Below are 13117 nucleotides of genomic sequence, written 5' to 3'. Positions count from 1 at the left end.
TACACGTGTAAAGGTTTACAAGAGGAAATTATGCCCCAGACGTGGAGTCAGGTGGTTCCTATTATTAAACCTTCCCATTTAGAAACTGCACTTGTCTCTTAACCACTATATACTGTTCTCCAACTCATCAGTGGCAGCATGTATGATTTTTTTCTTTAAATAAACCTCTAAACAAATTTTTTAATTTAAAATTTTTTTTAAAATTTATGAATGTTATGGAAATAAATCACTCAAATTTTATACCCTGTATTCTTATCATACATTATAAAATTTGCCAGGACTATGAATTTATCATCTACAGAGTAAAATCGTTACATTTTAAAATATGGAGAAAAAAATCTCTAAATTTATTTAGCAATTATTTCACCAAAGACTTCCTTTAAAACTCAAAGTTTTCAGTAACATTTAAAATTATGATGCTTGCATTTATAAATAACTGATTCTGCAAAGACGCCTGAGAATGGTTCCAAAGAAAGGAATTTCTTGGTGCTACAAAAATTAAGTTGAAAAAACCTAGCTAGCTAACCTTTGCTAAAATTGGCTAGAGAAAGCCTAGCACTACTCCCCTTCCTTGCTGCCCCAGAGCAGTTTCATTTACAGACACATGTATAGAGATACAAAAAGACCAAGATCAAACACACCAAAAGGCAACCTCCATTTTAAGCCACCTTGTAAACCATCTACTACATTCGATAACCTGTCTAAGTACCAGAAATGACTCAAGTTCATGGCCTCTTTTCCTTCTCTCTAAGTATTCTGTCCAGATCATGCTTCATGTCAGTAATTCCTACTATGCTGCAGGCAGGACCTGATCTGGTTTCCACATTTTTCTCTTTTTTGGTTTGTAATGTTTTGTTCTGAGGTGTTATGTCACTGGAGGTCATGCTCTTGAAGTGGTGTTATATATTTTCCCAATTTTTTGGTATGTGAAACCCAGGATTGATGAGCCTGGGGGACAGCAAATAGAATAAGAGATCCGGGAGGAGTAGGGTACAGTGGTGGTGGTAGGATAACAGGGAGATGATGTCAGGAGTCAAGTAGAAAACGAATGGAAACTGTGGTAGCAATTGTACAATTCTACTGGACGTGATTGAACTATGGAAGGATCTGATATATGTATTAAATACATATATAAATACAACAACAAAAAAGGTTATGCTTCACTTCAACTAAACAAGTGAAAATTATAGCCCTTTTCTGACAAATAGTTACTCTAACACCATCTGAGAGAGTTTGGATATTTCTGTTTAATACACGTTTCTCCAGGCAATATCACTTAGTGACCAAAGTTCTTTCAAGGAGAAGACAGAAATTACTCTACCAGTCCTTCATAATAACTGGAAACTGGAGTCAATTAGGATCAGAAAAAAACACCTACCAGTCCTTGTTTCATCGTAGGGGTAGTTGGCCACAAGGTCTCCACCATGGAGATTGGCAGAGAGCACGAAGGGGACATCCATAATCCAGTGGATGACAGCCTTGGTCTCAGGAGCGAGCTGTGGTAAAAACAACAGATTGAAAGGCGCATATGCTTTTGTAACCATTGGTGTGGTCACTTAACAGACAGGGGGGAAAAAAGCAACTAAGAAAGGCAAACAACCAGCAGCCAAAATTTTAAAAACAAAATAAAACTGAAAACTGGTTGGATTTTGATCACTTTGTGGCTATTTTCATAGAAAAGGAAAAAATGGTTCTGATCAGGGTGTGTTCCCCAGTTCTCTTTCTCATACTTATTCATTAAAAATGTTTCAACAGTTTTTAAATTCCCCTAGAAGTTATACTTGTGGGTTGCTTATTTTTCTCTATGGCTTGGAAATGACCATGCAAATCACTTCCAAATTTGGGGGCATCTGCTCTCTGTTGGATCTCACATGTCTTTGCTAGTAACAGGTAATGATAAAAACATCATAGAATAAGATGTTACATCTATACTGGTTCAACACTGTTCTGGAAATATGTGGTATATTTTCCCCCTTGTTCTGCTGAGTAGTTCTCCAGTTTTTCTCAACTACAAGTATTTTCTCTGTAAATGAATATTTGATTGGGTGTCTTTCACAATTATCCATAAGACATCAATTTACTTTGGGATAATGATCTTAAATTTTAAAATAAAGCAAAACTTTCAGGAATCTAAAATGGGTCATACACTGGAAGCAAAACAAAGAAAAATATAAAAGAATTAATCTGAAGCTAAAACCTTGATACTTTTATATGATGCATTTTTAATTGTAACTAGTAGATATTCCAAACTCTCAAGTAACTCTCTGACAGAAAACGCTTTTAATAAAGATCTGATCTTTATGTTATTTGGGACAGAAAATATAGCTATAATGAGAGGGGTGAGGTGTGTGATTTTTGTAAGAATGAGATCTGATATTGCAAAACTAATCACCAATTTCATATAGAAAGGGAAGAAATCCAAGTAAACAAAATATTATTTTAAAACAACCTATGATATAGCCATGGTATTCCAAACATCTTGATACTGATACTACAATAGACATAAAGACCAAAGGATTAGAATTGAGAACCCAGAAATACAACTAAGTACTTACAGACACCTGATGTTTGCTAAAGGAACTAAAATACTTAGAGTGGGGAGGAGATAGTCTTTTCAGTAAATAGTGACTTAAAAAATGGGTCTTTACCTGCAAAAGAATGAAATAGAACCCATACCATGTACACAAGCGAGCTCAAGATATATTAAATATCTAAGGAAAGTCTAGAATCACAAAGCCCATCAATGAAAAAGGAGGAACAAACTTAACAGCCCTATATTAGGCATACACTACCAAACATGAAAAATACCCACACTACAGACAACAAAAGAGAAAACTGAGACCTTTTAAAAAGCCTTAAGTAAACATCAAAAGAATAAAAAAGGTAAAAAAGGGGGGAAAGGTGTGTGGTGTGGGGGATAAAAAGAGAACCTATAGATTGTGATAAAATATTTAGCAATGATATATCCAATAAAGGGTTAATTTAAAAAATCTATAGAAAACTACATCTTATTAAGAAAACTACAAATAACCCAATCAAACGATAGGTATAAGACAAAACTAGACAATTTACTAAAGATGACACCAGACAGCCAACACTCATATGAAGACATGTTTGTGTTCTTTATCCATAAAAAATGGATAAGTCATTGTGTGCTCACCTTCCCAATACAATCACTTTAGACAAATGGGTGCATAAGCAAATGTGGTGAAGAAAGCTGATGGTGCCCAGCTATCAAAAGATATAGCATCTGGGGCCTTAAAGGCTTGAAGGTAAACAAGCAGCCATCTAGCTCACAAGCAACAAAGCCCACAGGGAAGAAGCACACCAGCCTGTGTGGTCACAAGGTGTCGAAGGGATCAGGTATCAGGCATCAAAGAACAAAACATCAAATCATTGTGAATGAGGGGGAGTACAGATTGGGGACCAATCTGTAGGCAACTGGACATCCCCCTACGGAGAGGAGAGGTCGAGGGGAGGAGACGAACCAGTCAGGGTGCAGTGTAGCAACGATGAAACATACAGCTTGCCTCTAGCTCTTTAATACTTCCTCTCCCCAACTATCATGATCTCAATTCCACCTTACAAACCTGGCTAGACCAGAGAATGTACACTGGTACAGACAGGCACTGGAAACACAGGGAATCAAGGACAGATGATCCCTTCAGGACCAGTGTTGAGAGTGGCGATACTGGGAGGATGGGATTGAAAGGGGGAACTGATTACAAGGATTTATATATAACCTCCTCCCTGGGGTGTGGACAATAGAGAAGTGAGTGAAGGGAGACAACGGGCAGTGTAAGATATGACGAAATAATAATTTATAAATTATCAAGGGTTCATGTGGGGGAAAGGGAGGGAGGAGAAAAATGAGGAGCTGATACCAAGGGCTCAAGCAGAAAGCAAATGTTTTCAGAATGATGATGGCAACAAATGTACAAATGTGCTTGACACAGTGGATGTCTATATGGATTGTGATAAGAGTTGTACGAGCCCCCAATAAAATGATTTTTTTTTAAAGATGGATAAGTTAAAACCACAATGAGATACCATCTCACACCAACACTCAGCAATGTTTTTTTTAAGAACAGAAAGGAAGCCCTGCAGTGTGTGTGGAGAGACTGGAACATTCCTACATTGCTGGTGGGGCTGTAGAATTGCAGAACCACCATGGAAATCAGGATGGCGCTTCCTGAAACACATGCCAATCCAAACACCTGATGGTCCTGCAACCTCTCCAGTTGGTACATACCTTAAAAAATAAAAACACAAATGCGATATACACACTTATGTTTATTGCAGCACTTTCTACAATAGCAAAAACATGGAAACAGTAAAAATCCCCACTACAGAAGAATGGATAAATCAGCTGTGATATATTTGCACAATGGAACATTAGGCATGAATTGACGCCTGGGTGAATTGACAGTGAGAGTAACTGGATTCGTGGTTTCATGGAGGCATGGCCGGGGAGGTTGAGGGAAAATGGGAATTAATGACGAGGACAAGAAAACAATGATTGTACAACTCTCGTTGATATGAAAGAACTATTGAATTGTTTATGTGGGTCATATGCCAAGAAACCTGTTTTTAAAAACAACAAAAATGTCAAACTACTTAAAACACAGACAAAATTAAAGAACAGTAAATTCAGCAAAATTTGTCAACCTCATAAAGATCAATATTCTATGACACCATTGTTATAAAAGAAAAAACAATAAGAAAAGTGGCTTTCATACCATATAAAACTTTAAAGACTTTGAGGAAGACAGGGCATCTCTGTCCAGTTTATGTGTAGCTTTCATATGCACTTTTTTATTGCGTTTAAATCCCATTCTATATTCAGAGAAAGTATTCCTCTTTCATTTGGAGGAATGTGCAAGTGAGGTGAACATGCCAACCTTCCCACAGGACTTAAATTCAGTAGATGAGGCCATAAATCTCATGTTATTTTTAGTACCAATTAATAGTATCTTTTTTTTTATTTATACTACCCGTTGAATTTAAGAAACGCACATGGGCAGTTCTGTACTACATATAGGTCTTGACTCAGTGGCAATGAGGGTGAGGTGCTCGTAACTATGAAAGTGTGCTTTTAACAGAGTCTTGTTTTCTTATTATTTTTAGTTACTTTATTTTATTCATACAGCCAAAAAATCCTTCACTGTAGAAAATGTAGAGGAAATAAACAAACACAAATAAAACAATTAACTATTTGTCATTTTACTGTCTAAAATTATCTATATTAAAAACTTTGAATATCTCTTTCTTGGCCTTTCTCCATTGTACTTGATGTTATTTTTAGCTGCCATCAAGTTGGTTCCTACTCACAGTGCCTTTAAGCATGACCGAACAACAAACACTGGTCTCTCCTGAGAACATGGCCAAAGTACGCGAGACAATATCTTACCACCCTTGCTTCCAGAGATTCCTCTGGCTGTTCTTCATGCAGGACAGCTAGATTTGTTCGTCTGGCAGTTCATGATACTTTCAGGAGTTGTCACCAGCAGCACAATTCAAATGCATCGATTCTATTTCAATCTTCCTTGTCCATCTTTCATATGCATATTAAGTAATTGAAAAGACCATGGTTTGGGTCAGGCATACCTTAGTCTTCAAAGTAACAGCCTTGCTTTTCAACACTTTTAAGAGGTCTTGTGCAGCAGATTTGCCCAATTCAATCTGTCATTTGGTCTTTTGACTGCCGTTTCCATGCGCATTGATTGTGGCCCCAAGCAAGACCAAATCCTTGGCAAGTTCAGTCTGTTCTCTCTTTATCATTGTCCAGATATGAGGGTTTTGGTCTCCTTTACATGGAGTTGTGATGCATACTGGAGACTGCAATCCCTGATCCACACCATCAAGTGCTTCACGTTCTCCTCACTGTCAGCAAGCAAGGACATGTCATCAGCCTATCACAAAGTGCCTTCCGCCAATCCTGATCCTAAATTCTTTGTCATGTAAGCCAGCTTCTCTGATGAACTGCTCAATCTTATCCCAAACTGATCTTGAAGTGTCCTTTTTAGCGATGAATGCAACACCATTCCTCTTAATTGTGTCATTCCTTGAAAAGTAAACCGTAGGATTTTTCTGATTCAGTTCAGTTCAGCTCACTCATGCCTGGAATATCGATCTTTGTGCATTCCACTTCATTTTTCATGACTTCCAATGTTCCTAGACTCATACTTCATACATTCCAAGTTTCAATTATTCACTGATACTTGCGGCTGTTGCCTCTCGTGCTGAGTCATGCCCATCAGGAACTGAAGGTTCCAAAGGCTTTGTCCACGGACGTCCGAGGGCGTCATCACTATGGTCAACTCTACTTTGAGGAGACCGCTTTTCCCCCGATCCTACGTTGAGCGCCTTGTGACCTGGGGGATCAGCTTCTGGCACCATCTCTGACAGTGGCTTGCTTCTGCACATTAGGTCTTCAGGACCTGGTAATGTATTAATGCTACCCATGGGTTTGCAGGGGCTGCTTCCTCTGAAACGGACAGCCAGTGCCTTCTCTGGAGTCTCTTCTTCGTCTGGAAACTGCTGCAACATGTGCACTTTGGGAGACTCTGCTTGGTATTTGAAACCCCCGTGACATACCTTCCAGGATAACAGCAGCACACAAGCTCCCACGGTATGACAAAGAGTGGGACGTCTTCCAGGCCTTCCTTAAAATGCTTACCGATAATCTAACTAAAACTTTGTTTTATGTGAGGCAGCATTTCCATAAACCTGTTGCAAAGTGTCAATGACATGGGAAGATGCCCACTTGAATTTGGTTTAAAATATTAGGTCTGATTTCAAAATTGATTTTTTCCTATGACACAAAAAAATACTGGTTTTGTGAAGATGCCCTAAAGAGATGAACAAAAATGTATTACTCAGGGAACTTGTCTCCAACCAAGCACTGATTCCTGGTTTAAACATGTTTAAACATGTTTTGTTTGGAATAAGCCAATGTATATATATTAGAATGTATTTCTATATTTAGTGCAGATAATATTCTATGATCTTGTTTTAAAAGTATTAATATTATATCCTAATACTACATGTAAAATGATTTTTATTACCTGAAAGTGTTCAAAATAGTAGACATGAAGGCTGTCATATGTATAGATCAGTACATGATTTTAAAAACAGAAGTTTTGAAGAACACATACCAAAATTGAATGATTTACATGGGTAGGATAGTAGATTGTTTTTACCTTTATCTGCTTTATCTTTCTTGTATTAATTCACATTCATGCTGTACTAATTTTTTAAGGAACTCTTTTGAAGTCAATGTAAGGAGACTGTCCTGAATTCAGAGTCCTGGTGGCATAGGCCTTTCGACCCACCAGCTGCCCACAGAGAGCCATGAGGCTATCTACACCCTTAAAGAAGTACAGCCGTGGGGCTCCTGCAAGGTCTCTCTGAGTCAAACTGACTTGAGGGCAGTGAGCTTGAGGCTTGAATTCAAGGCGCCCTGGGGGCACAGTGGTTAAGAGTTAGCCTGTTAATCAAAGGTCAGCGCTTCATACTGCTCTGCAGCAGAAAAACATGGCAATCTGCTTCCAAAAAAGAATCCATCTGCTCCGGTTCAGTCTCGGCAACCCTACGGAGACATGGTGCTCTACCCTGGAGGGTCACTATGAATTGGAATAGGCTCCACAGCAAGATGATATTTAATGGGTTCTGAATTCACAACGCTGCGTGGGACTTATTTTTGTGAGGGTTGCTGTTACCTGTCTTAGTCGGGGCTCTGACTCATGACAGTGCCATATACAACAGGACAAGATGTTGCCCAGGCTTGTGATCAATTGTGAGTATACTGTGAGTCCACTGTTTCAGGAACTGTGTATTTTCAGTATCTTCCTACTTGGTGGGCTCATCTTCCAACACTATATTCTGTTGCAGTCTGAAGGTCTCCATTAGCTAACTTTGGGAAGTTGCTAAACACATCTTTTTTCCAAGGTTGCCTTAGTCTGGAAGTTCCACTGAAACCTACCCACCACAGGTGGCCCTGCTAGTAACAACAACAACAAACAATGGAGTAATTCAGATAGGTAAGCACTTGACTACAAGATGAAAAGTTGGCCATTTCAACCCACTCAAAACAACTTGGAAGACAGGCCAGGGCATCTGCTTCCAAAAGATCACCCCCTTAACACCACATGGCAAAGTTCTATTATGCACACATAGGATGGTAGTGACTTGCCAGCAACTAAAAGACAGCAAGAAATGTCTAGCAAGTCACATGACAGGACTATGCAAGTCACATGACAGGACGGATTGTGGTAAGATGATAGTTTAGCCTATTATTAGTTACATAAGGTATAGACACTGCTGTAAAGGTACTAGTGTTTTCAAAAACAAACAAGTAAATTCAAATTTTATAAATTAACTTATCTTGAAATATTAATAGTCTTTTAGCTTGACCAAATGCTGAGACATTGTGTACTATAATTACACCTTTAAACACTCCTTAGAGAAGCCTTTTCAACACCCCTAAAATTTAGGTGCTAATACAACTCATTGTCAAATGTGGCCTATATTTAGAACTTCTAATTAAAAACTATTAATATAGCCCAGTGTTATACTTTTATAATAAGATGCCTTTGTCTCTCACGATATCTTAAAGCTGCATTTAGTTTTCTTCATTCTTATTATTGCAAATAATAAGAAAAAACAATAATACATTTATTTTAATCTACTCTGCTTTCAAACAATCCAGCCCAAGTCTCCTGTAGTGAGCCCAAATATGAGGGTCAATTTTATATGATAATAGGGTTGGGCTGATTCTCAGAGGTTGGACAGACACGGGCCTGATTTTCTTTTCATCCTACAGGTTTAGTGGACTGTAATCACATTCCATGTTGTGATCAACCAGTCAGTTGAAAAGGGAGCTTCCACGGGGTTATGGTCTGCCTTCAGACTACACATGCTTAATCATCTTAATAAAACGTCGAACATGTGCCTCATAGGTGTCCCTGATGGCACAGGGTAAGTGTTGGGTTACTAGCTAAAAGGGTGACAGATGAAACACCCGAGTCTCACTCTGGGGAGACACACACGACAGTCTGCTTCTGTAATCAGTACAGCCCCAGAAACCCTATGGAGCAGTTCTAGTCTGCTTCATGGGACCACGGAGAGTTGGAATGGACTCAATGGTAATGGCTTTTGTTTGGAGCGGGCATACAGCTAGAACCATGGTAGGTGTAAACAATGTTCACGCTTACTGAAAAAGATGGAAAAGGAGAAATGGACCATACATAAGCAGCAGCATCCCATGATTACTAATCAGGTTTCCTGATAATTTAGTATAAATCTTGTTCATACTCCAGAGACAAAACTCAACTTTACTTTCACAGATCTGCTTTTGGTTTAATTTTACCTAGAAAAAGTAGTAAACTCGAAGTAATACTTTTTAAAAATTTTTTTGAAGTAACACTTTAATAAAAGTTCTTACTACAGGAGACTACCAGAAACAAGAAGCTTTGAAATATCAATTCCTAAAGTCAGAAATATTGAAACCTCTAATATCTCGATTATGCAGGAAAGCATACCGGTTAAATTGAATTGGGAAAACAATGCTCATTGGAATCATGGTTCTTCCACGAAGATCACAAATCAAATATCTTGTCAATATGAATTTATTTCACAGGTCTTCTGTGGCAGGTGACAGGAATTATTTCCCTCCCTTCACAGGTTAACCAAAGATGGTGCCAGCAGATTACTCCAAGCAATGGAGAAGGTCTGTGGGCTAAGATCAGGGCTATGGGCTTCCAGAAGTGTTTGTTCTTGTTGTTCCCGACTTGTTTGTTCCTAATTTCTCCCTTAACCTTTAAAGTTCATCACGCAAGACAGCAATGTTTTGACTTTGATTTTCCCAACCATTCCCAGGCCCTCTGCCTGCCCAGCTCCCCCCAAAACGTTTGCAGGCTGAGAAACTCAGAGTGTGATTCCGAAATGGGGGCCTTTCAGTCATGCTTGTCAGGTTCTGCAAGAATCCTCCCTCAGCCCTTGGCAACCCTTTTATCAGACTACCCCAACTTGTAGGCCCAGCCTAGGTTTTTAGAATGACTAGGCAGGAGAGTTTGAAAGACGTTAGACAAATATGTTGGTATTCCCTGTCTCCTGATTCTCTGCTCCGTGATGAATGCTTGTCTAGCACTCCAGAAGTTGGCTTTCCATGACTCTATTGTTCAGAGACTGTGATCTGCTTGTCCCACCGGATTGCATTCATTTACAAAGGCCTTGAGTGTATTCTGTACCTAAGTGAAATATGAATTATAATTGCTACAAATCAAGGACTCAAAATCGTCAATCAAAAGGAAAAATAGTTTTATAAGCAAATAATTGTAACATATGTAAGGCTATATGCATTAAGCAACATACTGGAAGTATAAATATTAAAGCACATAAATGAAGGCTTAACTCTACATGTCTGTAATAACAGAGGAAGGTGTCTGAGAGGTGTGACATGAAACTAAGTCGTTTAAGAGAACTGAAAAGATTGAAGAAATAATAATGGAATTCTAAACAGAATGGATATAAAGACCAAATAATAGCAATAAGAATTTAAATGTGGTATGCTGAAAGGTGATGACAAAAATTAGTTGTTGTTACAGGACTATATGGGATATCAGAGCCCGACGAAGGAGTGGGCCGGCCAGCATCTGGCAAGTTCAAGAGACATTTAGATGAATTAAGAACTATAATTATATAAAAACAATCATTTCCAGGCCCTCAAGAAAATGATCAGGAGTTGATGCATTGCAAAGCTGAATTTTCTGCGAACAGCACCTCTTCTCTACTTTCTCTATGATTGACTCAATAATCTCTCTCTTCTTCCTTGCTCTTTTCCTCTCTCTCCCTCTCTCCCAAGTAGATATTAAAAACAATATTTAAACAACATGGGGACATCAATAATTATATGTATCTAGTCCTGAAAAGCACTTCTGATGGATTATGGTGAAATGATGATGATAGTTCCAGGGCTTGCCTTCACATGCTTAAATTTGTATTAACTCATTCAATCTTTAAGTGAAGTAAGTACTAGTATTACCTCCATTTTTAACATTTGAGTGTGGTTTTGTTGTTGTTTTCAGATAGTGAAGGTGAAGTTCAGAGAAGTTAAATAACTTTCTAAAGCTAATACAGCAAATCTGAAGGGTCTGAACCATGGTAGCTGGTTCCAGAGAGCCTTAACTATTATACTGTACGTTTTATCCTCCAGGCGGTGGAGAACAGGCAAGGTTTCTAAACAGCAGAGCTGTTTAAAATTTATGTTTTAAGAAGATCACGCCAAAAAAAAAAAAAAAAAGATCACTCTAGATCTTCTAACAAGAACAGGAGGCACGTCCGAGAAAGAAACAATGGAGGTAAGAACTAATGCAGTGAATGAGTTTACAGAAGAGAGGAAGTCTGAAGAAGATTCGGGGAGGCCCAAACACTGAAATTTGGTACCTAGTTATAGATACGTCATGACAGTTAAAACAACAAGAGAGGTGCTAGTATTTTTAGTCTTGATGACCATGAAAATGTGAGAATACCTATTTCTGAGCTAAAAATAGTTTTTAAACATATTTGAGCTTAAGATTCTATTGCCATCAAACAGAGGGACCCAGTGAGCAAGTAAATTAACCTAAGGATCTGAAGCTAGAGCATTTGACAAAACAGCATTTAAACCACAGCAGAAGAAGCAGGGAAATCAGCTGAGTAATAAGTAGAAAGGCAATAGAAGGACCAGGAGAAAGGTGTATTGGGCAAAGAAAAGCGAAATTTCAGAAAAATAAGTAAGAAATCACCAATGTGAACTGCTGCAGGAAGAATTTTAGAGTTGATCAAAGTTTATGAGAGTAGAAAGTCTGCTCTTTCTTCTACTGAGCTGCTTGTGGCTTTGAACTTTTGATTTTCCAGTTAGTAGCCCAAATCATAATAGCCATACCACACAGGCTCCCTATTAGGGACTTCCCAGTTAATAAAATTTCCCAACTCTTTTTAGTATACTCAAACTATTCAATTTTGTGATATTTGAAAGAAAGGGTGGGGGGGAAACAGTTGCAGTCTCTGAAACCCACAGGGACAGCTCTACCCTGTCCTAAAAGGTTGCTATAAATCAGAATCAACTCAATTGTGGAGAGTTGTTCTGTTCTGTTTTGTGGGCTGTTCAGCATGACTTTTCCAGATACCCACAACTGGGTTCTTACCTTCTTTCCCTCCAGACTGATGCTGAGTCACAAACACCTTCACCAAATTTAGGGAGCAAGACTGACTTCAGGACTCTCATCCTTATATCTTTGACCTTCACAACCATAATCACCTCTACAGTGCAAACTTTGCTATTACTCCTCTATCTAGCCTGTATCGTTGTGATGAAATATCAGAGCACATTTCCTTCATTTACAGGACAAAACTCAAGAAAAGTATACATTTTCTCTACCTTGGTGTTTTGATCTACAATTTTCTTCAGGTTTTTCAACAGATGATTATTTGGACCACCTTCTTTCTCATTCACATATACTATTCTATCCAGGTCAGGAAAGTTTCGATTCAGATCGATTCCTTGGGCATTGCTCCGGCCTACAAACCAGTCCTTGAGCTCACCAGGCTAAAAGGCAGAGAGAAAAGTCATCAGTTATTTACTATGAATGACACTACCTGTTTAAGGTCTCCATTATGATTTGGAAACAATGTATTACGATTACTTACTTTAATAATATCCCCCATAATGGTATTTTCACAATTTTACTAATATAACCAGGTATCAGACATGGGTCTTTGGAAAATGCTGAATGAATAATGTTTCTTATGTTAATAATAGTAATATTTAAAATGCTTTATTATCAAGTTGCCAAAAAAGCATTTATCAACTAATAAAAGATGAACTCTTTCAAAATATGCAACTTTACAATTAGGTTTCATTAGTTGTGCCTATCACAGCAAGCTTATATAAAGAAATATTGAAAATGATACATGGCTAAATACTTTTAGAACCTAAAAATAAGCTTAATATGAGTTATTTGATTAAATACTACAAGCATACTTCCCTTTTACAGTCATCATGAAAACGCATGAACCCTACATCAAAAGTTCTAAGGTCTTCGGATTTGGATTTCATTATTTCAAGCCTGAAGGA

The 13117-nt window shown here is 38.1% G+C and overlaps 1 protein-coding gene across 1 annotated transcript in view; it reads right to left on the bottom strand.

Moving 5' to 3' along the window:
- Nucleotides 1–13117, bottom strand: part of CPE (carboxypeptidase E) — a 155051-nt gene that overhangs the window by 16992 nt on the left and 124942 nt on the right. Inside the window, exons 3-4 of the mRNA XM_075564237.1 lie at nt 12422–12589; nt 1379–1496 (exon numbers count right to left, since the gene is read on the bottom strand). Of these exons, the coding sequence (XP_075420352.1) occupies nt 1379–1496; nt 12422–12589 (286 nt within the window). The remainder of the gene's footprint in view (nt 1–1378; nt 1497–12421; nt 12590–13117) is intronic.

This window comes from Tenrec ecaudatus, chromosome 12, assembly GCF_050624435.1.
Source record: "Tenrec ecaudatus isolate mTenEca1 chromosome 12, mTenEca1.hap1, whole genome shotgun sequence".
NCBI classification, from domain to species: domain Eukaryota; kingdom Metazoa; phylum Chordata; class Mammalia; order Afrosoricida; family Tenrecidae; genus Tenrec; species Tenrec ecaudatus.
The sequence above is the reverse complement of the archived record's forward strand: the minus strand, read 5'-3'. Positions and strand labels throughout refer to the sequence as shown.